The sequence below is a fragment of the Ochotona curzoniae genome, unplaced genomic scaffold (assembly GCF_017591425.1).
Source record: "Ochotona curzoniae isolate NIBS_2020 unplaced genomic scaffold, NIBS_Ocur_1.0 scaffold_4937, whole genome shotgun sequence".
Classification (NCBI taxonomy): domain Eukaryota; kingdom Metazoa; phylum Chordata; class Mammalia; order Lagomorpha; family Ochotonidae; genus Ochotona; species Ochotona curzoniae.
Window position 1 is genome coordinate 4,907,452 of NW_024467126.1, and position 23,968 is coordinate 4,931,419.

Here is a 23,968-nt window from a genome sequence, read left to right on the forward strand (position 1 = left end):
CCATTGGCCTAGCAGCCTCCAGGCAGAGGCTGCACAGGTGGGGACCTGACTGTCCCTAGGTAGACGCCCATGTCCTTCTCGGGGACCCCGACTTTGGTCATCTCTGACCACCCCTCTAGTAGGTGGCATCCAGCTATGCCAGCCCCCTTTTCCAGAGGTTCTGTGTGTTCTCTCTCCTTGGATTCTCTGGCAAGTGACTCCCTTCTGTTGCCAGGGAGACAGGTGCCTGGGTAGCAGGGGACAGCAATGCCGAGCACAGTGCCTGCAGCCCAGAGGGTCACCATGGGCTGTGGTCCTGGTAGCCAGGGACCCGAGAGCAGTGCGGGGGTGCCAGCTGACTGCAGGTGGGCAGCGCGGTGTGTCTCATGCCCGACCCCCAGGGAGGCGGCAGTGGTGCCGTGGGCAAGGCTCTCCCTGGGCCAGCCCCGTGGCCATATTCAGCACCAAGGACAGCACCCCTGCCTTATCCTGTCCCGGTCCCCGCCTGGCCTCTGTGGGCGGAGCTCACTGGGGTGGGGGGCTATCCTGGAGGGTGGAGGTCCCAGGGTTGGGGGCAGAGCTGGCAGTCAGCACTTAGACCAAGGCATCCAGGAGAGCGGGTCCTGTCCTTCCCCTCTCCCCTTCCCGGACAGTGGGTGACCGCACCCCTCAGGCTGTGTCCCCCAGTGACACGAGGGGATTCCCAAGGGAGCATTTACTCGGGAAATGAGGGGATTGGAGTGTGGACAAGACTTGGCAGGATCTTATCCTAGGCTTTTTCATGCCTTCTCCCAGGTACTGTGCCCCATGCACACTGTCTCTCTCTCTCACACCTGCCCCCACACACACGGGCTCAGCTGTGTGCCCCCCTCCCCACGGGCTCATTTCTAATTCCCCCACAGCACCCTCGGACACCCACCCCACCACCACCCCCGCCGCCCTGCAAAGCCCGCCCAAGTTCCTGCCTGGCCCCTGCAATTAAGGGTGACAGCGGCGGTGTCTGCTTCCCCTGCGTGTGCTGTGTGTATACAGAGATGGTAATTAGAGAGGAAGTCACAATTAGAAAATAGGCCCCGTGCCTCTGGAGGCTGGCTGATGATTAGGGGCACGCGCACGTGGGGTCTCCTGCCCCCCGAGGGAGCTGGGAGAGCTGCTGAGGGTGCTGGCATGAGGCTGGGGCCTGCCTCCCTTGCCAGGGGGTTGGGAGAGCTGCTGAGGGTGCCGGCATGTGGCTGGGGCCTGCCTTGCCAGGGGGCTGGGAGAGCTGCTGAGGGCGCCGGCATGTGGCTGGGGCCTGCCTCCCTTGCCTGGGAGCTGGGAGAGCTGCTGAGGGTGCCGGCATGTGGCTGGGGCCTGCCTCCCTTGCCTGGGAGCTGGGAGAGCTGCTGAGGGTGCCGGCATGTGGCTGGGGCCTGCCTCCCTTGCCGGGGAGCTGGGAGAGCTGCTGAGGGTGCCAGAATGTGGCTGGGGCCTGCCTTGCCAGGGGGCTGGGAGAGCTGCTGAGGGTGCTGGCATGAGGCTGGGGCCTGCCTCCCTTGCCAGGGGGTTGGGAGAGCTGCTGAGGGTGCCGGCATGTGGCTGGGGCCTGCCTCCCTTGCCGGGGAGCTGGGAGAGCTGCTGAGGGTGCCAGAATGTGGCTGGGGCCTGCCTTGCCAGGGGGCTGGGAGAGCTGCTGAGGGCGCCGGCATGTGGCTGGGGCCTGCCTCCCTTGCCTGGGAGCTGGGAGAGCTGCTGAGGGTGCCGGCATGTGGCTGGGGCCTGCCTCCCTTGCTGGGGGGCTGGCTTTCTGGGTGCAGGGATGCTAACCTGAGTGCCCCCACATGTAGAACAGGGCACGAGTGGGGAGAGTGTGCCAGGTGTACGCTCTGCTGCGGGGAGGGCAGGTTGTCACGGTGGTGCTGGTGGCGGCACCGTTCCAGATCCATCTCAGGAAGCTGGGCCCGGGGTGGCCGTGAGGCTCACACCTGCTTCTGGATGGGAAAGCCCGAGATGGAGAGAGGTCTCCATGTCTGATCATTCCTCACATGGCCAAGCAGGACGGGCCAGGCAGAAGCCTGCAGCCAGGAGCTCCAGTCAGGCCACCCCCGGGGGTGGCAGGGACACGTGTGCCGGATGCCTCCCTGGCAGCTGTGAGTAGGCAGCTGGGCTCCAGCTGCAGTGGGATGGGGCTGGCCATGGCACCTCCTTCCTTCCCAGGTCTGGAGGCAGCGCTGTGTTGCCTGGAGCTTCTGTCCCCGTCCTCTGTGGCCAGCCGGTCTGTGCCGGGACAGCAGCTACAATACCCCAGCTCCCTTCTCTGAGGGCGCCATGTCTTTCTCCGTTTCTCTCGTGAGGTGCAGTGCTGATAGTGCTGGGCTGGGGGCCCTGCCTGGGGGAGGCAGACTGCTTGTGACGCCCTGGCCTGGCTCCTGCGCCCGCTGCCTTCCACTGTCCTGGCTGCCCCGCTCAGGGAGTGCGGCAGAGGGGTCATGGGTGGCCCTCCCTCCACCCCTCCGTGGCCGTCTCACCTGGGGACCCCTGCGCGACCTGTGCTGCTGCCTGAGTGTCAGCTGTTGTCCCAGGCCCCTGGCGGCAGGTGCAGGCTGGGCAGCGTCCAGAGAGGGCTCTGACCACCCCCAGTGAGGATCATAGGCAGCTAGTGAGAGGCCCTGGGAGCCCTGAGGGAGCGCAGCCCGTGGGGGTGAGGCCCAGCCTGCGGGAGCCCAGCTTCCCCACTCCAGGGTTCAGCAGGGGCTTTCGGCTGGGGACTGCACAGGGCCTGGACACCTGGCTCAAGTGGCTCTGAGCCTGGTGCAGGTGCAGCCACGCTCAGGGGGATACGGCGGGTTGGTGGAGGAGGTTAGTGGAGGCACCATGTTGTCAGGGTCATGATAGACAGGGCATCAGCTCTCCGCTCAGACCTGCAGGCGCCCACAAACCAAGACAGAAACACACACTAGTGTGCCAGAAGCGTGGGCCTGCTGCCACCGTGTCCACCTGGGCGGCAGGCCAAGGGCAGGGGGCCTGCCCACCTCGCCCAAGGGCCGCTGGGGTGGGTGCTGGGCTGAGCGTGGCCTCCTCCCCCCCCATAGGCCTTGTGAAGCTGGGCATCCACTGTGTCACCTGCCAGAAGGTGGCTGTCAAGATTGTCAACCGAGAGAAGCTCAGCGAGTCCGTGCTTATGAAGGTGAGGTGTCAGGGCCTGGGGGTCCCCGAGCCTGGGTGGGCGGGGCGCCCGGCGGGGGTCACCGAGCCTGGGTGGGCGGGGCCTCTGTGGTTAGAGAGGAGTCTCCCATTCGGACTCTCAGCCACCCTGACTTCTTCCTCCACTGGGGGCAGGACTGGGGTGGGGCGTCCCCCCCGGAGCGTCTTGCGAAGTGGAGGGGCTCCCGTGGGGGCTGCAGGGCAGGACGGGCGCGAGCTGCTCTGTCTGTGCAGGTGGAACGAGAGATCGCCATCCTGAAGCTCATCGAGCACCCCCACGTGCTCAAGCTCCACGACGTCTACGAGAACAAAAAATATTTGTAGGTATTGCTGGGCCCGGAGGGCTGGGCTGGCCGGGGCCGCGGGGCGGCGACGCACGCGTCCCCCGGGAGGGTCGCCGCTGCCCCTGACCGGACCCATGGGCTGCGGGCGGGAGACCCGCAGGGCCACCACTGTACTTAGGGGACACCCCCGGGGAAGGGGCCTGGGCTCATGGTGGAAGCACCTGTACCCCCCTTCACCCCAACTGCCAAGCCTGATGGGGCCTCTGCGGGTGCTCTCAGCTCCGCTCCCAGACCCAGCGCCTGTGCTGACCCTGGGCGGCCCGGTGGGCTTCCCGGGACCCTGGCTCCCTGTGCCATTGAGGGAGCTAGACATCGTGGGCCCCTCAGGGGACTCTGCCTGTACCCGGGGACATGTCCCCGGGGCTCACAGTCCAGTGTTGTCCCCACAAGGCTGCTGCACAAGGGGACTTAGACATACCCACTCTGAAGCCCCCCTCGCCCACATCGGGTCCTGCAGGGGCACAGAGGTGTGTGGGAAGGGAGACAAGGGGCAGGGGTCAGCCGAGCAGGCCGGGGTGGTCGGCCCTGACCCTGGCACCGTGGCACGGCTGAGGGACACCTGGGCCTTATTCTCCCTGCATCCCCATTAGCCCAGGGCTGCGCCAGCTGGAGCTGTCCCTAGGGCTGAGCTGATGTTGTGGTTCTTGGCTCACACAGTGTGGGGACTGGCCCCCGTGGACAGCCAGTGGCTCTGGGGAGGGGCACAGGTGGCAGCAGGTGTGTGGAGGCATGGGACAGTCTGGGTGGTCTCTGATGTAATGTTGGAACCCAGAGGGGGTGCCACATTCAGCCAACACTGCCTGACCCTTCCTGCCGGGCCCCATCAGCATCCCCTTCTCTCAGGCACGTGCGTACACACACAGCCTGACCCCAGCGACTTTAGCCCCTCACCCCACACTGGCCCCCACTGCTCCTGCCCGCCCCCTACCCAGGGGCACAGTCCCGGTGGGAGGAAGCACCAATGCAGTCACCCTGGCCCAAGCCTGGATGGCACCCAGTGCCACACCTCTGCTCCCTCCTGTAGCCCACAGGGCCATGGGCTTAGCTGACCCTCAGCCCCGGCCAGCCCCTCTCAGAGCCCAGGGTGCCTGCAGCCACCAGGCTGCTGCCACTCCTCCACTTGAGCTGGAGCAGCGCACGCTGTGAGCTCTGCCTGCTGTCAGGCCTGCCCGGGAGCCCGGCCGGCAGGGGGCGCGCGGAGCTGGAGGGCCGAGACAGCCCTCACCATCTGCCCTCTCACCCAGGGACCTCCGCTGACCCTGGCCCAGCCCAGTCCCGGGGGTTCCTTTGCCTGCATGTGGGACTGGGGGAGGCGGCGTGGGAGGCCCTGGCATCATGCTGCGTTGGGTGGGGGGGGCGCTGATGCCCACTTGTGCCCCCCAAGATACCTGGTGCTAGAACACGTGTCCGGAGGGGAGCTCTTCGACTACCTGGTGAAGAAGGGGCGGCTGACCCCCAAGGAGGCTCGCAAATTCTTCCGGCAGATCATCTCGGCCCTGGACTTCTGCCACAGCCACTCCATATGGTGTGTGCTGGTCCCGGGGGCACCCCGGTGGGTGGGTGCGTGGGAGGCCCCCTTGGCTTGCACCTCCGGTACCTGGGCCCCAGGCTGGCTGAGGTCTGTAACAGGTCGGGTGCCGGGAGAGGGGAGGCAGGTGGGGGCACCTAGACAGGGCCAGGGCAGGGCCTGACCCCCGCACTCCCCAGAGGTGACCTCTGATCGGCCGGGCTGCCGTTGGCAGGGCCGGGGGCCCCCAGGTCAGCCCGGTGCTCCCCCCCACCCCCCAGCCACAGGGACTTGAAACCGGAAAACCTTCTCTTGGACGAGAAGAACAACATTCGGATCGCCGACTTCGGCATGGCCTCCCTGCAGGTGGGGGACAGCCTGTTGGAGACCAGCTGCGGGTGGGTGGCCCAGCGCGCCGTGGGGGGCGGGGGGGCTTGGCCACGGCCCCAGCCCCGGGGCCCTTGCCCGCTGACCGCTCTGTCTGACCTTAGGTCGCCGCACTATGCCTGCCCGGAGGTGATCCGGGTAAGTTTGCTCCCCGAGGGGAAGGGGACCTCCAGCCACGCCGCTGCCTGGCCTCAGCCAACCGCGCCTAACCCGACCCTTTCCGCAGGGTGAGAAGTATGATGGCCGCAAGGCCGACGTGTGGAGCTGCGGAGTCATCCTCTTCGCCCTACTGGTGGTGAGCCCCAGCCAGCCAAGCTCCCAGTGCTGTCCACTTGGCTCCCACAGTGGACCCACCCTGTCCCCGGGGCCTAACCCTCACCTTACCCGACTCTCACCTTCACCTTCACCCTAAACCTCACTCTCACCCCACTCTGACCCTCACCTCACACTCACCCTCACCTTCACCCTCACACTTACCCTAAGCCTCACCTCACCCTAAGCCTCACCTCACACTCACCCTCACCTTCACCTTCACACTCACCCTCACACTCACCTTAAGCCTCACCCTCACCTCACCCTCACACTCACCCTCACCTTCACCCTCACCTCACACTCACCCTTACCCTCACCTTCACCCTCACCCTCACCTTCACCCTCACACTCACCCTCACCCTCACCTCACACTCACCCTCACCCTCACCCTCACCCTAAGCCTCACCCTCACCTTCACCCTCACCCTCACCTCACACTCACCTTCACCTTCACCCTCACCTCACCTTCACCCTCACACTCACCCTCACCCTCACCCTCACCTCACACTCACCCTCACCTCACACTCACCCTCACCTCACACTCACCCTCACCTTCACCCTCACACTCACCCTCACCTTCACCCTCACCCTCACCCTCACACTCACCCTTAGCCTCACCCTCACCTCACACTCACCCTCACCTTCACCCTCACCCTCACCTCACACTCACCCTCACCTTCACCCTCACCCTCACCTCACACTCACCCTCACCTTCACCTTCACCTCACACTCACCCTCACCTTCACCTCACACTCACCTTCACCCTCACCCTCACCCTCACCCTCACCTTCACCTTCACCCTCACCCTCACCTCACACTCACCCTCACCTTCACCCTCACCCTCACCTTCACCCTCACCCTCACCTCACACTCACCCTCACCCTCACCTTCACCTCACACTCACCCTCACCCTCACCTTCACCTCACCCTCACCTCACACTCACCCTCACCTTCACCCTCACCCTCACCCTCACACTCACCTTCACCCTCACACTCACCTCACACTCACCTTCACCCTCACCCTCACCTCACATTCACCCTCACACTCACCCTCACCCTCACCCTCACACTCACCTTAAGCCTCACCCTCACCTCACACTCACCCTCACACTCACCCTCACCCTCACCTTCACCCTCACCCTCACCTCACACTCACCTTCACCCTCACACCCTCACCTTCACCCTCACCCTCACCTTCACCCTCACCCTCACACTTACCCTCACCCTCACCCTCACACTCACCCTCACCCTCACCCTCACACTCACCTTAAGCCTCACCCTCACCTCACCCTCACACTCACCCTAAGCCTCACCCTCACCTCACTCACCCTCACCCCACCCCCACCCTTGGCCCGCGCTGACAGCCGCCCGCCCGCAGGGGGCGCTGCCCTTCGACGACGACAACCTGCGGCAGCTGCTGGAGAAGGTCAAGCGAGGCGTGTTCCACATGCCCCACTTCATCCCGCCCGACTGCCAGAGCCTGCTGCGCGGCATGATCGAGGTGGACGCCACACGGCGCCTCACGGTGCGTCTCGGCCGCTGTGCTCTGCGCTGCCCCTTCGCCAGGCGGTGCCCGCTTCCCCACGGGGCTGTGTGCACCTGCCCTGAGCAGCAGTGCCCGCCCTGCCCCTGAGAAATGTCCTGGGGGGCCGCGCTGTGCCCAGGGGCGCGGGTGCGCGGGTGTGTGCCGCAGGGCGTCCCCTTGGCCGCTGTCCTGCCTTGGACACTCAGGGCAGTGCAGGGCTTCCCGCCGTCAGCCTCAGGGCCAGGAAGGGAAGGTGCAGGACAGCTGACGTCCACGTGGGTCCCCGCCCTCACAGCCCTCCTGCCCCCTGCACTGCCTGTGTGCTCCAACGGGTGACACAGGGCTTGGTCCAGGCAGCACAGGTGCCCAGCAGGGCTTCAGGGTGCCTACTCCCCCCTTGCTCTCCCACTCACTTGCTTGCCTCCCCCTGCTGGAGCCCCTCCCCCCAGATTCTCCCCCTCCCCCGAGTATGCCGCCCCTGAAGGCCCCACTCCCTGTCTTCCACACACACCCCCCCCCCCCCCGCACAGGTGCCCACCTAATGTGGGGTTCCTCCTGCATACTGACTCCCTGGCTCTCTTCCCTTACAGCTAGAACACATTCAGAAGCACACGTGGTACATGTAAGTAGCTTTTGCGTCTGCAGGAGGAAAAGCCGGGAGGACGGGCGGAGGGCTCCCTGGGTGTGAGCAGGGCTCAGGAGGCCTGCAGGGCTGGACGCGGGGACAGGAGCAGGGGAGAGGCAGGCCTGGCAGCTCCCAAGCCCCTGCCGCCGTGTGGGAGGGCTGGCAGAGCCGCAGCTGGCAGGAGCTGAGTGATCCGCGGCCCCTGTCGCCCACAGAGGGGGCAAGAACGAGCCGGAGCCGGAGCAGCCCATCCCCCGCAAGGTGCAGATCCGCTCCCTGCCCAGCCTGGAGGACATTGACCCCGACGTGCTGGACAGCATGCACTCGCTGGGCTGCTTCCGCGACCGCAACAAGCTGCTGCAGGACCTGCTGTCGGAGGAGTGCGTGCGGGCAGGCGGGCCCCTGAGGCAGCCGGTGCCCTCACGGGGGTCCCTCTCCCCACAGGGCAGCCCGGCCCCAGCAGCTGGTGCCCACACGGGGGTCTCTCTCCTCCCGCAGGGAGAACCAGGAGAAGATGATCTACTTTCTGCTTCTGGACCGGAAGGAGCGGTACCCCAGCCACGAGGATGAGGACCTGCCCCCCAGGAACGAGATAGGTAGGAAGTCCCAGCCCTGGGCCCCTGCCCTCCCCAGCCCCTCCTGGCGCTGACGCCCACCCGTCTGTCCGCAGACCCTCCCCGGAAGCGGGTAGACTCCCCAATGCTGAACCGACATGGCAAGCGGCGGCCCGAGCGCAAATCCATGGAGGTGCTCAGCGGGACAGACGGCGGCTCCCCAGTGCCTGCGCGGCGAGCCATTGAGATGGCTCAGCATGGCCAGAGGTAGGTGCTGGCCTGGGCGCCCTCCCCTGCCCACCCCCTGCCCCAGGCGAGCTCCCTGGGTTGGCCTGAGCTGTCTGACTCCTGTCTGCTCAATGGTGCTGAGGAAACAGGGCTGAGCTGAACTGGGCTGGCTGGGCTGCGCTGGGCTAGGCTGGGCTGTGTTGGACTGAGCTTGGCTAAGGTGAGCTGAGCTGGGCTGGAGTGTGGCCTGAGCCTGGCAGGACTGGCCTGAGCTGGGCTGGGCTGGGCTGAGCTGGACTGAGCTGAGCTGGGCTGGGCTGGGCTGGGCAAGGTTGGGCTAAGCTGGGCTGAGCTGAGCTGGGCTGGGCAAGGTCGAGCCAAGCTGGACTGGGCTGAGCTGGGCTAGGCTGAGCTGGGCCGCACCAGGCTCTGATTGCTGAAAGTGTTTTCTGGGCTTCTGGTCAGCTAGCTTCTCTTTCTACCCTACTCCCACCCTGGAGCGGATTGGTGTCTGGGTGGACATGGCATTGTGGGCTCCGAGGCTGAGAGCAGAGCCTGGGGACAGGTGGGGGATTGGGCAGGGCAGGGCGAGGTCCTTGGCAAATCCTTGGGGTCCACCTGGGCTTTGCCGGAGCGAGCCCTGACTTTGTCTAGAGGGAGCTTCAGTCTCCTGGGGCTAGCGGAATGTCTCCATGTCACAGCCATGTAAGCCCTCTGGGGTGAACCTCCACGCCTTGACCCACCTGCCACGTCTAGCCCTCCCACCCCGGGGGGGCTCAGGGCTGCTTCTGCCTCTAACATGGGGTCTCTCTCCCGCTGGCGCCGAGACACCCTGCTGGCCGCCACACTGTCTCATGCTTACCGCTCTGTAGTGCCCTGCTCGTGGCCCAGGCGCCTGTCTCTGCAGGCCTGGCCAGGCACTCTCTGAGCCCCTCCTGGCCTGAGCCCCATGACAGGAGTCCTTGGCTCCCACCACGGTGGCCAGGCCTAGCTACCCCGAGGACAGGAACTGCCCTGGTGTCCCTAGAAGGCCATTTGTCCTGGCTTACCCAGTCACTTCCACTCTCGGCTTGGCCACTGGGCGCTGCCCCTGGCTGCGGCTGGAAGGGTGCTGGGGGCTGGCAGTGGGGCTGGCAGGTCAGCCAGGCCGTTGCCCGACTCCCTGGCTTGCTGAGCCGGCCTGGAGTCGCAGCAGGGCCCAGCAGTAACCGTCTTCTCTTGCTTTGTTCCTGCTGTAGTAAGGCAGTGTTCAGTAAAAGCCTGGATATCGCTGAAGCCCAACCCCAATTCAGCAAAGACGACAGGTACCCACCCTGCCCGCCCCGCCTCCAGCCCCAGCGCCCCCTGCCAGTCAGCCACACGAGGGCCAAGGAGGCGGGGTGGGCCAGCCTGGGGGGCAGCCCCAGGGCTGGGAGACCCTGGACTGCCCTCCTAGTCCTGGGGCCTGTGTGGCCCGTCCAGCGGGCTGGGACGGCTACCTGCCCACACGGCTGGCCAGGTCGACATGGCGCTTCCTGTGCCCACCTAAGGGCACCTGAGGAGTTGGCAAGCGGTCAGAGGGTCTCTCTGGGCTCCGGCTGGCCAGGCCAGCAGTCTGTGGCCTCCCCTGCCCAGGCTGCTGGCAGACCAGATAGGAGGTGGTGGACAAAGCTGCCCGCCCTCGCCCTCTAGTTACCTTGTGTAGTAAGCTCCTGCCTGGCTTGGTGAGTGTTCTGGACACATGGCCCAGCTGCTGGCTGCCCCTGCTCCTGGGCCTGCCCTCACTCACCCAGCCCTGCCCTCACTCACCTCAGCCCTGCCCTCACCCAGCCCAGCCTTCACTCACCTCAGCCCAGCCCTCACTCACCCCAGCCCTGCTCTCATCCACCCAGCCCAGCCCTCACTCACCCAGCCCTGCCCTCACTCACCTCAGCCCAGCCCTCACTCACCTCAGCCCCAGCCTTCACTCACCTCAGCCCAGCCCTCACTCACCCCAGCCCAGCCCTCACTCACCTCAGCCCTGCCCTCACTCACCTCAGCCCAGCCCTCATTCACACCAGCACCACCCTCACTCACCTTAGCCCTGCCCTCACTCACCCCAGCCCTGCCCTCATTCACCTCAGCCCAGCCCTCACTCACCCAGCCCAGCCCTCACTCACCTCAGCCCTGCCCTCACTCACCTCAGCCCAGCCCTCACTCACCCTCGCCCTGCCCTCACTCACCCAGCCCAGCCCTCACTCACCTCAGCCCAGCCCTCACTCACCTCAGCCCAGCCCTCACTCACCCAGCCCGGCCCTCACTCACCTCAGCCCAGCCCTCACTCACCCTAGCCCTGCCCTCACTCACCTCAGCCCAGCCCTCACTCACCTCAGCCCAGCCCTCACTCACCCTAGCCCTGCCCTCACTCACCTCAGCCCAGCCCTCACTCACCTCAGCCCAGCACTCATTCAAACCAGCACCACCCTCACTCACCCAGCCCCACCCTCACTCATCTCAGCCAAGCCCTCACTCACCCTAGCCCTGCCCTCACTCACCCAGCCCCACCCTCACTCACCTCAGCCCAGCCCTCACTCACCCTAGCCCAGCCCTCACTCACCCAGCCCAGCCCTCACTCACCTCAGCCCAGCCCTCACTCACCTCAGCCCAGCCCTCACTCACCCAGCCCGGCCCTCACTCACCTCAGCCCAGCCCTCACTCACCCCAGCCCTGCCCTCACTCACCCAGCCCGGCCCTCACTCACCTCAGCCCAGCCCTCATTCACACCAGCCCCACCCTCACTTACCCAGCCCCACCCTCACTCACCTCAGCCCAGCCCTCACTCACCTCAGCCCAGCCCTCATTCACACCAGCCCCACCCTCACTCACCCAGCCCCACCCTCAGCCCCCAACCCCTCCCTCACTCACCCCAGTCCTCTGCCTTGCAAACCCCTCGGCTGTGTCAGGTTTGGGGAGTTGGAGGATATTGGTATGAGAGACCCAGGCGCTGGGTTGCGGGTTGTGGTGTGGGCTGGCTGGCTGGCTGAGGGCACTGTGGGCAGTCGTTGCTGGCTCCTGTCCTGTCCCAGCCCCTACCCGCTCGTAAGGCCCAAGTTGGGCAGGTGCTGCCCCTGGGGTGCAGTGTTAGCCTGCCCTGCAGGCCGCCACTTCCCAAAGCTATGCTTGGCGCACCCACCAGGGTGCTGTCCCCAGCACAGTGCGGGGCACTGCCGCAAGGCCAGCTGTTTTGTTGCCCTCAGCCTGGCCCTGACCCCAGACTCTGGTGGTGTTAGTTGGGGAGGGCTGTGGACCTCCAGTGGCAGGACTGGGCTCCCCCTCACGTCCTGGTCCGTCCTGGTCCGTCTGCTCCTGTGTCTGCCTGGGGCCGCTGGCAGGAGGTGATCCGCAGGAAGGCCCGGTGCTGCCGGTGTTGGGGCTGTGGGGCCGCTGGCCTGGGCTGTCCTCGCCCACTGAGCCCCGTTCTGTCTGTGTCCCCATCCCTTCCAGGTCGCGGTCCATCAGCGGCGCCTCCTCTGGACTCTCCACGAGCCCCCTCAGCAGCCCCCGGGTGAGTGCCCCTGCTGCGTGGAGGGGAGGGGAGAGCCAGCGTGTCCCTCCTGAGGCTCACCCTGCGCCGGTCCTGGGCTGTTGCGTGGCTGCTGCTCTTGCTAACTGCATGTTTTATTTTTTGTTGTTGTTTCGTGTTTGTCTGTCTTTGGTGGCTGCCCTGCCCCTGCCTGCCTGCCTGCTTACCCCACCCCCGCTCCCGCTTTCTGTGTGGTGTGCATGGGGGATGTGGGGTCGCATGTGCGCCTGCTCCCTGCACTCCCGGTAGCCGGTTCGGAAGCTGGTCCTGCCCCCTGACCCACCCTGTGCTGCCTGCACTCTGGTCACCTTCCTGGAGCCCGAAGCCAGCCGTAGCACCCCACGGCCTGGACACCTGCTTCCTCCACCAGCTGCCACACTGCCCGACCCCAAGACCCAAACCTTGCCGTGCGGGGCCAAGCTGACCGGCAAGCCACTGCAGGGTGCCAAGTCAGACCCGCTCCAGGCCGGCGGCCCCAGGCTGCCCTTCCGGCCGGGCCCCGTCCCGCGCCCCACCGCCAGGACAGAAGCCAATGCCGCGTCTGTCCCCACCATACAGGTCACCCCCCACCCTTCACCGCGGGGCAGCCCCCTCCCCACTCCCAAGGGCACGCCCGTGCACACGCCCAAGGAGAGTCCAGCTGGCACGCCTAACCCCACACCGCCGTCCAGCCCCAGCGTTGGGGGTGTGCCCTGGAGGACACGGCTCAATTCCATCAAGAACAGTTTCCTCGGCTCGCCCCGCTTCCACCGCCGGAAACTGCAGGGTAAGCCTGCGGGGCACCAGACAGCTCCTGCTACCTTGGACCGAGAGCCTTGTGGGTGGATGGGCAGCCCAGCCCTGGGCAGGGCAGTTGCCAAGTCCTTGTCCTGCCCACCCCTGTGTCTGCAGTTCCCACCCCGGAGGAGATGTCTAACCTGACCCCGGAGTCGTCCCCAGAGTGAGTGTCCCCTGGCTGAGGTCCTCTGTAGCCAAGTCCAGCTGTGTAGGGAGAGCAGGCTGGGTGGCCTGGGGACTGGGGGAGCCTGGTGGGGATCGGGTGGCCAGGCGCTGCAGACACCACTGAGGCAAAGCCGCATTGTGCTGTGGGCTCTGAGTCCCCCACAGGCCTGAGCGCAGGCCTGGGGGCCCTCCTCGGTGGCCTCTGTAGCTGGTCAGCTTGTTGGTGATAGGCACGGCGCCCAGGGAGACATGGGGAGAACTGAAGATGGCCGGGTGGGATGCGGAGCTGGGTAGGGCCCAGGTTCGGGGAAGGGCTGTGCTGTGCTCCACCTGCTTGCTTATGCTGTGGGTATCACTGCCCTGACTGGTTCCGCCTGAGCAGACGGCTCGTGTCCAGCTGGGGCCCGTGTTCACTCAAGCTGGCCCGAGGGTCAGGAGTCCCAACTCAGGGGCCCCAGGTCTCCTTGGAGCTCTGCCTCCTGAAGGGGCACATGGCAGGTGATCTCCCTCTGCTGGGGGTGCTAGGACAGGCCAGAGTTCCCTGAGGGTCTGGGGGCGCCACTTCCTGCTGTGGGAAGCCTTGGGGATCTGGGGGTGCCACTTCCAGCTGTGGGAAGCCTTAGGGGTCTGAGGGCGCCACTTCCTGCTGTGGGAATCCTTGAGGGGTCTCCAGACGCCACTTCCTGCTGCGGCAAGCCTCGGGGGTCTGGGGTGCTTGGCAAAGGGCAGTCACGGGTTACAAGGGGACCCCCATGTTTGCTGACCCCCACGTTAAGCCGCCCTCCCCGAGCCAGGGCTCTCGGGAACGGGTGTGCACAGAGCCTGGTGTGGGCTGAGCCCTGCGATAGAAGCACGGAGGGTAGTGGGGCCACAGACTGGCTCAGGGCCACCTTGTGTACCTGTGTACCCCCAGGTCCCCGGGGCCCCGTGACTCCCCGCACCCTCACACTGGATGCACTGGCACCTGCCTTCACCCACCCCTTGGGGCTTGTGGCTGCTGGGGGTTGTCGTGAGGATCCTCCTTGGAGGGAGGCGGCCCTGGCTTCCTTCCCACGGGAGCAGGCCGGAGGCCTGGGGGGAGGGGGCTGCTGAGGGACTGCCCTGGGCAGCAGGCCAAGTGGAGGCGGCGAGGCCGGGGTGCCCCGTGGCATCCTGAGTGTGCGCGTGCTGTGTGTGCTGTGCTGCGTTGTGTATCATCCCCGCCCGTGGCTCCCGCTCCCCCGGCACCTGTAGCTACGTGTGGCCCCGGAGCCAGCCTGCACGCAGGGCCGAGGCCCCTTCCTTCGCTGGGGCGTCCACTCACAGCGCCCCCCTCCCCAGGCTGGCCAAGAAGTCCTGGTTCGGGAACTTCATCAGCCTGGAGAAGGAGGAGCAGATCTTCGTGGTGATCAGGGACAAGCCGCTGAGCTCCATCAAGGCCGACGTGGTGCACGCCTTCCTGTCGGTGAGGCTGCCCCCGTGCCCACACCCGCCTGGCCTCGCTGTGGCATGGAGAGGGACCTGAGGGGACTCCCAGGAGTAGGAAGGGCTTTCAGAGGCCCTGCCAGGAGCCCTGCTTGCCCTGGGGCCTGCCTCAGAGGGTTCTGCCCCCATCTGCCTGGTCTGAGCCCACTGGGCTCTGCACCAGCCAGCCGGGCACACAGCCCTCCGGGGCCCCAGCCCAGGGAAGGCCTCCCGTACTGGCCACACTGCCCCGGTCCCCCTGGACAGCCAGGCTGGGTTGGCCCCATCGCCTGCCCATTTCGCACAACATGAGGGTTGGGGAACCAGAGGCCACATCCTCTCAGCCTGCCCCCTGTGCCACCCGCAGATTCCCAGCCTCGGCCACAGTGTCATCTCCCAGACAAGCTTCCGGGCCGAGTACAAGGCGACCGGGGGCCCGGCCGTGTTCCAGAAGCCAGTCAAGTTCCAGGTGGACATCACCTACACGGAGGGCGGGGAGGCCCACAAAGAGAATGGCATCTACTCTGTCACCTTCACTCTGCTCTCAGGTGCCTGCGCCGGCCCCGCCCAAGCCCCACCCTCGCCCGCCGGCCCCGCCCAAGCCACACCCTCGCCCGCTGGCCCCGCCCCAAGCCCCACCCTCGCCTGCCGGCCCCGCCCCAAGCCCCACCCTCGCCTGCCGGCCCCGCCCAAGCCCCACCCTCACCCGCCGGCCCCGCCCAAGTCCCACCCTGCTGCCCCGCCCCAAGCCCCACCCTGCTGCCCCTCCCCAAGCCCCACCCTCGCCTGCTGGCCCCGCCCCAAGCCCCACCCTCGCCCGCCGGCCCCGCCCAAGCCCCACCCTCGCCTGCCGGCCCCGCCCAAGCCCCACTCTGCTGCCCCGCCCGCCGGCCCCGCCCCAAGCCACACCCTCGCCTGCCGGCCCCGCCCCAAGCCCCACCCTGCTGCCCCTCCCCAAGCCCCACCCTCGCCTGCCGGCTCTGCCCAAGCCCCACCCTCACCTGCCGGCCCCGCCCAAGCCCCACCCTCACCTGCCGGCCCCGCCCCAAGCCCCACCCTCGCCTGCCGGCCCCGCCCAAGCCCCACTCTGCTGCCCCGCCCCAAGCCCCACCCTGCTGCCCCTCCCCAAGCCCCACCCTCGCCTGCTGGCCCCGCCCCAAGCCCCACCCTCGCCTGTCGGCCCCGCCCCAAGCCCCACCCTCGCCTGCCGGCCCCGCCCCAAGCCCCACCCTGCTGCCCCTCCCCAAGCCTCACCCTCACCTGCCTGTCCCGGACCCCCCCAGGCCCGAGCCGCCGCTTCAAGAGAGTGGTGGAGACCATCCAGGCCCAGCTGCTGAGTGCCCACGAGCAGCCCTGCGCCCCGCACTTGCCAGGTGAGCAGGTGGTGAGGCATCCTGGCCCCCTGTGCTGCACCCCCAGGGAGCGGGGCCCCCGCCCCCGCGCCCCAGGGACCAGGCCGGCTGCAGCACACTGAGGGCGCCTCTTGTCCACTGTAGAGCCCCCCCCGCCAGCGCCAGGACTAAGCTGGGGCGCTGGGCTTAAAGGCCAGAAGGTGGCCACCAGCTACGAGAGTAGCCTCTGACGCTGGCAGGTAAGGTGTCCGGCCTGCTGCCGGGGAGGGAGGGCCATGGGCATGGCCTGCAGCTGGGGCACCCAACCCCCAGCATCCAGGGGCTGCCAGCGGCAGCCAGGGCAGGCCCCGAGTCCATAGCACCCAGTGTCTGCCTGAAGCAGGACACAGGGCCCTGAGGTCCCTGCCAGAGCAGGCAAGGGGTGGTGCTCAAGGAAGACTGTCCAGGCCTGGGGCCGGCGAGGTGGGAGCCTTGTGGGGTGTCGGGCCCCGTGGGAGGGGCTGGGGGCCGCAGAAGGCCCACATGCCTATGCCAGGGGTGTCGGGCCTATGCACGGGGACGCAGCCGAGCAGTGGGGCTGGAAATGGGGGGATGAGGCCCAGCTTGGCCTCCCATGTCCCCCGCAGCTGGCTAGACCCTCTCTGGGCCTGCCGCCCTATAGCTGTGCCGTGTGGGGTCCAGGGCCATTGCATCGTCATCCCATCACTATGGCCCCTTGGGTCCCAGCCCTCCCCAGCTCTGGGGGTGAGGCACGGCCCCCAGTCTCCTGGCCCAGGAGCCAAGCCTGTTTGGAGGGTAGGGGCAGGGAGGCACCCGTGGACGTGACCTGGGGGGCCATGCCAGCAGCTTCCTGAGCCCACATGGTCCTGACTTAGAGCATGCCAGCAGCACCCAGGCAGGGCTAGCCAGGGCTGTGTGGGGCCCCCTGTGCCTCCGAGGGGGTTGCCGTTCTCTGAGCCACCACACAGGTGGCCCCTCCATCTGCTACTGCCCAAGCCCTGTTCTGAGATGCCACCATGCCATGATCCCTGCCCATGCCGTGAGCCCCACTTGAGCCCTGTCCCAGGACATGCCTGCCGTGGGCCCCACCTGTCCCCTCCTTGCTCCTCTGTGGGGCTTGCAGTGTGCTCCTGTGCACCAGCTCTGTGAGGAGCCATGACAGGACATGGCCAAACCGTGAGAGGGCAGCGCTCTGCAGGCCCGCTGCGTCCCAGCCCGGCCCCCACATGGCAGGGCCCCAGAGGGCGGGAGGCGCAAAGAGAAGCTGAGGGTATAGGTGAAGGTATGGAGGGGAACCACAGACCAGCCCAACGGGAGACCCCAGGACCCTCCAAGGCCCTCTGCCTCCCAGGCCCCTCAGGCCTGGCCCCTGCTGTGTGTCTTCACTTAAGCCCTAACCTCTGAAAACCTCACACACGTAGGCCCCTCCTGAGACCCCTATACACACGTAGGCCCTTCACTCCTGAGACCCCTATACATACGTAGGCCCCTCCTGAGACCCCTGTATACACATAGGCCCCTCCTGAGACCCCTGTACACACATAGGCCCTTCACTCCTGAGACCCCCCACCCCTCCTGTACAGTGTAGGTCCCTACCTCCTGCTTTCCCCCGCCCCCCAGCCTTCCCATATATACAAAGGCACAGCCCTCCATGCCTGCCTTCTCTCCACAACCTGTTTAAGGCCTTCCCTCACTCCACCCTAAGACCCCACCTGACCCTGCCGCACTCCTAGCACCTCCCCAATTCCAAGCTCCAACCCTGCATGGCTAGCTTTGTCCTCTGCCCCCTCTCAGCCTGCCCCATTCCTGTCTCCTCCCTCAGGACACAAGTGCTCAGCCCCGCCCTGGGACACACCCACACAAATCCTCCCAAAGGACACACACACTCCCTCCTCAGGACACACACACACATCCCCTCCTCAGGACACACACAGCCCCTCCCTCAGGACACACACACAGCTCCTCATTGGGATACACCCACACAGCCCTTCCTCAGGACACACTCACAGGCCCTCCTCAGGACACACGCCCGCCTCAGGACACACGCACAAAGGCCCTCCTCAGGACACACACACACAGCCCCTCCCTGGGACACACACAGCCCCTCCCTGGGACACACACACAGCCCTCCTCAGGACACACACGCACACAGGCCCTCCCTGAGACACACACAGCCCCTCCCTGGGACACATGCACACAGCCCCTCCTCAGGACACACACACAGGCCCTCCTCAGGACACACACACAGGCCCTCCTCAGGACACACACACACAGCCCCTCCCTGAGACACATTCACACAGCCCATCCCTGGGACACACGCACACAGGCCCTCCCCAGGAGACACACACACAGGCCCTCCCTGGGACACACAGGCCCTCCCCAGGGCACACTCACACAGGCCCTCCCTGGGACACACTCACACAGGCCCTCCCTGGGACACACTCACACAGGCCCTCCTCAGGACACACACACAGGCCCTCCTCAGGACACACACACAGGCCCTCCCTGGGACACACACACACAGGCCCTCCCTGGGACACACTCACACAGGCCCTCCTCAGGACACACACACAGGCCCTCCCTGGGACACACGCACACAGGCCCTCCCCAGGAGACACACACACAGGCCCTCCCTGGGACACACAGGCCCTCCCCAGGGCACACTCACACAGGCCCTCCCTGGGACACACTCACACAGGCCCTCCCTGGGACACACTCACACAGGCCCTCCTCAGGACACACACACACAGGCCCTCCCTGGGACACACTCACACAGGCCCTCCTCAGGACACACACACACAGGCCCTCCCTGGGACACACTCACACAGGCCCTCCTCAGGACACACACACACAGGCCCTCCTCAGGACACACACACAGGCCCTCCTCAGGACACACACACAGGCCCTCCCTGGGACACACACACACAGGCCCTCCCTGGGACACACTCACACAGGCCCTCCTCAGGACACACACACAGGCCCTCCCTGGGACACACACAGGCCCTCCCTGGGAGACACGCACACAGGCCCTCCCTGGGACACACACACACAGGCCCTCCCTGGGACACACACACAGGCCCTCCCTGGGACACACACACAGGCCCTCCCTGGGACACACACACAGGCTCTCCCTGGGACACACACACAGGCCCTCCCTGGGACACACGCACACAGGCCCTCCCTGGGACACACACACAGTCCCTCCCTGGGACACACACACAGTCCCTCCCTGGGACACACGCACACAGGCCCCTCCCTGGGACACACGCACACAGGCCCTCCCTGGGACACACTCACATAGGCCCTCCCTGGGACACACACACAGAGCCCTCCTCAGGACACGCACACAGGCCCTCCTCAGGACACACTCACACAGGCCCTCCCTGGGAGACATGCACACAGGCCCTCCTCAGGACACACGCACACAGGCCCTGTCCTCTTTGGGGCCCAGCTCTCCCCAGGGCCGGGGAGGCCCCAGCACAGCTGCCCCGTTTTCACTGTCTGCCTCCCTCCTCTCTCCATTCTGCACTGCAGACACCACTAACTGTATGGAAATGATGACGGGGCGGCTTTCCAAATGTGGTAAGAACCCCTCACCCACCTGGCACCGTGGCCTGCCACCTACCCCCACCCAAAGCCCGCCTGGCCAGTGCTGCCTGCCCCCGTGCGCCCTGGGGCCCTGTGTGTGCACAGCCACCCCCTGGCCTGCTGGCCCTGCCCAGTCTGCTAGGAGCAGCCTCACTCAGCTATCCTGGCAGTGCTTGGTCGGGCCCCTGCTCCTCGCAGTTAGGGAGTGCTGAGCACGGGCGGTGACTGGGGGCCAGGGCCTGTGGGCTCAGGGGGCCAGGGCGGGTTTAGAGGGGCGTCCGTGCGGGGGCCTGCCCTCCAGCACCCCACCATCCGTCATCTGTGTGTCCGCTGCTGCGTGTGCTGGCTGAGGGCGCCCATCAGGCCTCCTGAGCAGGGCACCCTGCCCCGGGAGGGCGGGGGGCTGGGCACCCCCGCCCCGCTTGCCGCTGCGCCCCGCGCCCTGCCCCGGGGTTCTCTCTCTGCAGGCCCCTTCGTTCATCTGTTTGTTTGTTCTCTCTCTCCTTCCCCCCTCCCTCCCTCTCCCCCATTTTCGTTTCTTTTCTCTTTTTGTCTTCTGTTCTGTATACCCAGGCAGCCCATTGAGTAACTTCTTTGACGTAATTAAACAACTTTTTTCAGACGAGAAGAATGGGCAGGCGGCCCAGGCCCCCAGCACGCCCGCCAAGCGGAGTGCCCCCGGCCCCCTTGGGGACCCCGCGGCCCCCGGCCCTGGAGGGCACGCCGAGCACCCGACGGGCGAGGACGCGGCCCGCCGCCAGCAGCCTTAGCCACTAGCCCCCCACGCCGCCCCCAGGACCGGCCGGAGCCCGGGAGGAAGGAGCGGCCGGGGGCCTGGCCCACTCCTCTCGCGCGCGCCCCCGCCCCTGCCCGTCACTCATGACGTCGCTTGTTTCCGCTCTGATACCAGGAATTCTCCCGAAAAGTTAACATGTCACCTCCGCGAGGCCACCCCCGCGCCGCGCGTGGACGCTGGCGGACCGAAGGCAGCGCCACGACCCAGCCGCCCGCGCCGCCCCGGCTCCCGACCCTCGGAAGCAACAGCCCGGCCCGCAGCCTCTCCTCGGCGCCGGCCCGCCGTGCCCAGGGCCGGCGGACACCAGTATTATTTATTTGCTATTTTAATTTATTGAGCTTCTCGACTTCTCTGTTCAGGGAAGGGGCGGCGGCGGTGCCCGCCTGCCGTCTGTCGGTCTGTGTGCGTGTGTGTGTGTCCCGGGCAGGGGGGTCCGGAGCCGCCGAGGGGGGCGAGGGCTCGCGGGGCGGGAGGGGGGCGAGCCACTGTACACTTTAAAGAATTCCTGCAAGATATTTTTATAAACTTTTTTTTCTCGGTTGTTTTTGGAAAGGGGCTGGGGTGGGGTGCCAGGCAGGGTGCCCGCCCTGGCAGTTTCTACGACAGACACAGGTCTATATTTACAGAACATGGCTCCCCCATTCTGGGGCTCAACCCCAAGAGTGAGGGCGGGGCAGGGGACCCCCACACGAAGGCAAGGGCACTAGGGCTTGCTCTCTTGTTTTTTTTTTTTTTTTACTAAAATGACAAAAGATTAAAAAAAGAAGAAGAAAAAAACACACAGACGACCACCATGTGGACTGCAGAGTTGGCGGCGCGCGGCGTCCGCCTGCAGGGGTCCCTGGCCACGCGAGGCCGAGCGGCAAGCCCACCGTCGCCACCGCCAGCTCGCCTCCCTGCTTCTCGCGATCTCCAGCTTCCACCCAGCCCGCCCGGGCCTGTGCCGCGGCGGGGGCCCAGGGCCGTGCATGCCTCCGCCGGGGCGCCCTCCCGCTCCGGGCGCGGCCCGCCTCCGGGTGTAGGTTTTAATGCTCTGTCACCTTCGACCTCCACCACAGGCTGCAATTTCTAGTCACAAAGCAGACACCTGCACGGCAAAGCCAGGCAGTCCTAGCGGGCCGGGGCCCCTCACGGAGACAGACGCCGAAAGCAATACCTCTCGCTCGCCTGCCCTCTGGTCCCGCGGGCTCCCGCGGGCATCATGGCCGTGACGGGCCCCACCCAGTGTACCCTGTCACACGACTGTGAGCAACTTCAATTCCGGAACAATAAATTCCTTCAGTAAACACTCCGGCTGCACTTTCCATCCAGGGTCAGGTGGGGTGGGCTCTGGGACCACCGCAGGTTGAGCAGTCAGGGGCAGGGGCGGCAGGGTCCAAGTGTGTTGTCCCCACCCCTGGCAGCTTGGTGGGCACGGCGTCACGCCCACCTTCCTCAGGAAGTTTATTCCTGCTTCCTTGGCAAGTCTTCATAGGGTGTCAGACCTGGCCCTACAGGGGCTGTGGCATCTGGGCCCCCGCAGCTCAAGTTCCAGGGCAGGGCTTGGCACACCTCGTGTGGCTGCCTCCAGAACACCAGAGGGCACATGGGCTGGGCCACCGCAGAGTCCCCGGCATCAGGCTCTTGGGTGGAATCGTGCCATGGTGTATCTTAGCCTGATGGAGAGGAAAACCTTGTCCCTCAGAGCAAGGCACCAGGCTGAGGTCCCTCCCCTGCAGCTGGCAGCTGGCCTGAGCCACCATCTGCAGGTGGGAGGGGATGCCTGGAGAAGGGGCTGTGCTCCATGCAGCTGGGAGGTGCAGCAGCAGGGCTGTGGAGACAGGTACGGGGTTGTCGGCATGGGCCCCCTCGGGGAGCTCAGCCCAGCACGTCCAGTCTTCCTGCTATATGCAACCCCTCGGCCCTTGCTCCAGGCCTCTGGCCCACGCTCCACCACCTGCCGGAGTGCCTACCACAGTCGGCAGCCAGCCAAAGGAGGGCCGGTGCTGGGAGGGGTGGCTGCTGGCAGGCTTGGTACCGGCCCGACCACCTCTCGCCACAGTTCCTAGCCAGCGCCGATGCAGCATCTTCAAGTAGAGGTTCATCTGGCAGAACCAGACCGGTGCCCCCGATGTGTGGCTGCCAGCAGCTCTCCTGGGCCCCTCTGAGGAGCCAGGAGCAGAGTCGGGCCTGGCCCTTAGCCACTCTGCCACCCTGGGCAGCCCTCAGCGCTCCCAGCATTGCAGCAACCTTCCCCCAACATGGCCACACTAGGAAGGGGCCGGGCAGCCTACCCGGAGGCCCCACAGCTCCATTCACCAACCCCCGCACTGCCTCAGCTCAGGTGTGTGGGGAGCAAACCAGCAGCACACCAGTGGATGGTGGGGGATGGCGCTGCTCTGCCAGGCTCCCACGATACCCAGGCCCAGCCGTGTCCTGCCTGCCGGCGTTCACCGACAGGCCTCTGCTGCAGCCAAGCCATCCCCACCTGGGGTGATGCTGGGGCCCCGGCTTTCTGTGTGGACTTTCCCTAAGCCCCCTCTCACCTGCTGTTGCCCCAGCTGAGGTGAGGGAGCCACAGGCGCCATGCAGTGTCTGCTGCAGCCCAGGTGGCCCCAAGTCCCGATCCGCATGCCAGCCCCCCGGCATGTGGCAGCTCTTTCCCCCTCAAGTGCATCAGGAGCCAGGCCATGCCTCCACGCCACCAGGCCGCGCCTCCACGCCACCAGGCCGCGCCTCCACGCCACCAGGCCGCGCCTCCACGCCCGTGCTGAGCGCACCCAAGGCCTACTTCCCACCCAGGCTGCAGAGGGTGATGCCCACTCAGCTGTCCCGTGGCCAAGGGCGAGATTAGGGTCACCAGGGTCAGATGACGCTCCCCTGCAGGGCCCAGCCACCTCTGTGTTGAAGATTCTCGGGTGCTGTCCGAGTTAAGCTGGGGTCACCTCCTGCAGAAGGTGGCAAAGCCCACTTCCCAGCTCCAACACTGCCCCCTGCTGGGACGGGGTCCATCCACTTCTCACCAGTACTGACCCCATGGACTCAGAGCCCCACACACATTCCTGTTAGCACACTGTGCTAGAATTCAGGACAGGCCTCATTGGGGGGAAACTGAGGGTTCCATCCCGAGAGGGTACGGCAACTCCACGGCTGAGCGGGCGAACACCCTGGAGGGCTGGGGATGGCCTCGTGGGCCCACTGTGCAGTGAGGGGCTCTCGTGGGCCAGCAGCAGGACCAGCCGTCGGAGCTGGGCCGCACTGCACTGCCCAGGCTGAGGGGTGCGGTGAGACGACACTGTGTTCAGGATGAGGCTGGTGGCCTGCTGGGCCAGCCGCGCGGTGCTGGGATGGCAGCACCGTACGTGGGCCTGGCTGGGGCAGGGCTGAACACCCCGGGGTCAGTACTGGGAGAACCACGCCTCATCGGCAGGTACAGTGGGTAGGGCAGCTGTGCGCTGGCCTCTTCCTCCCTCACCCACCTGGACCATGGACTAGCTGCAGGTCTCAGCTCAGATGCCTTCGCTGGGTTCTGGAAGGGGCTCAGGATGTGGCACAGTTACCCGGGTATGGCCATGGTGGAAGGGCAGGGCTGGGGCACCCTTCACAGGAAAGGAACAAGCACTTCTCCCCTCCCCATCTGGGCACAGCAGGGAAGGGCAGCAGCCACCATGGGGCAGCCGTGGG

At 66.4% G+C, this 23,968-nt stretch overlaps 1 protein-coding gene across 6 annotated transcripts in view; it reads left to right on the forward strand.

Annotated features, from left to right (window-relative positions):
• Window positions 1-20,446, forward strand: part of BRSK2 (BR serine/threonine kinase 2) — a 36,028-nt gene extending 15,582 nt beyond the window's left edge. Inside the window, exons 2-20 of one of the 6 annotated variants that reach the window (XM_040971099.1) lie at window positions 3,051-3,145; window positions 3,397-3,482; window positions 4,891-5,031; window positions 5,295-5,411; window positions 5,505-5,538; window positions 5,627-5,695; window positions 7,090-7,236; window positions 7,827-7,858; window positions 8,077-8,241; window positions 8,360-8,457; window positions 8,532-8,682; window positions 12,106-12,166; window positions 12,743-12,950; window positions 13,076-13,124; window positions 14,447-14,570; window positions 14,937-15,117; window positions 15,853-15,942; window positions 19,456-19,503; window positions 20,420-20,446. In XM_040971099.1, coding sequence (XP_040827033.1) covers window positions 3,051-3,145; window positions 3,397-3,482; window positions 4,891-5,031; window positions 5,295-5,411; window positions 5,505-5,538; window positions 5,627-5,695; window positions 7,090-7,236; window positions 7,827-7,858; window positions 8,077-8,241; window positions 8,360-8,457; window positions 8,532-8,682; window positions 12,106-12,166; window positions 12,743-12,950; window positions 13,076-13,124; window positions 14,447-14,570; window positions 14,937-15,117; window positions 15,853-15,942; window positions 19,456-19,503; window positions 20,420-20,439 — 1,916 coding nt within the window. In that variant the 3' untranslated portion in view covers window positions 20,440-20,446. Of the gene's footprint in view, window positions 1-3,050; window positions 3,146-3,396; window positions 3,483-4,890; window positions 5,032-5,294; window positions 5,412-5,504; window positions 5,539-5,626; window positions 5,696-7,089; window positions 7,237-7,826; window positions 7,859-8,076; window positions 8,242-8,359; window positions 8,458-8,531; window positions 8,683-9,881; window positions 9,948-12,105; window positions 12,167-12,742; window positions 12,951-13,075; window positions 13,125-14,446; window positions 14,571-14,936; window positions 15,118-15,852; window positions 15,943-16,065; window positions 16,161-19,455; window positions 19,504-20,130; window positions 20,280-20,419 lie in introns of those variants that run through there. The other 5 variants (XM_040971095.1, XM_040971098.1, XM_040971096.1 and 2 more) reach the window with 5 other exon arrangements.
• The last annotated feature ends 3,522 nt before the right edge of the window (window positions 20,447-23,968 follow it).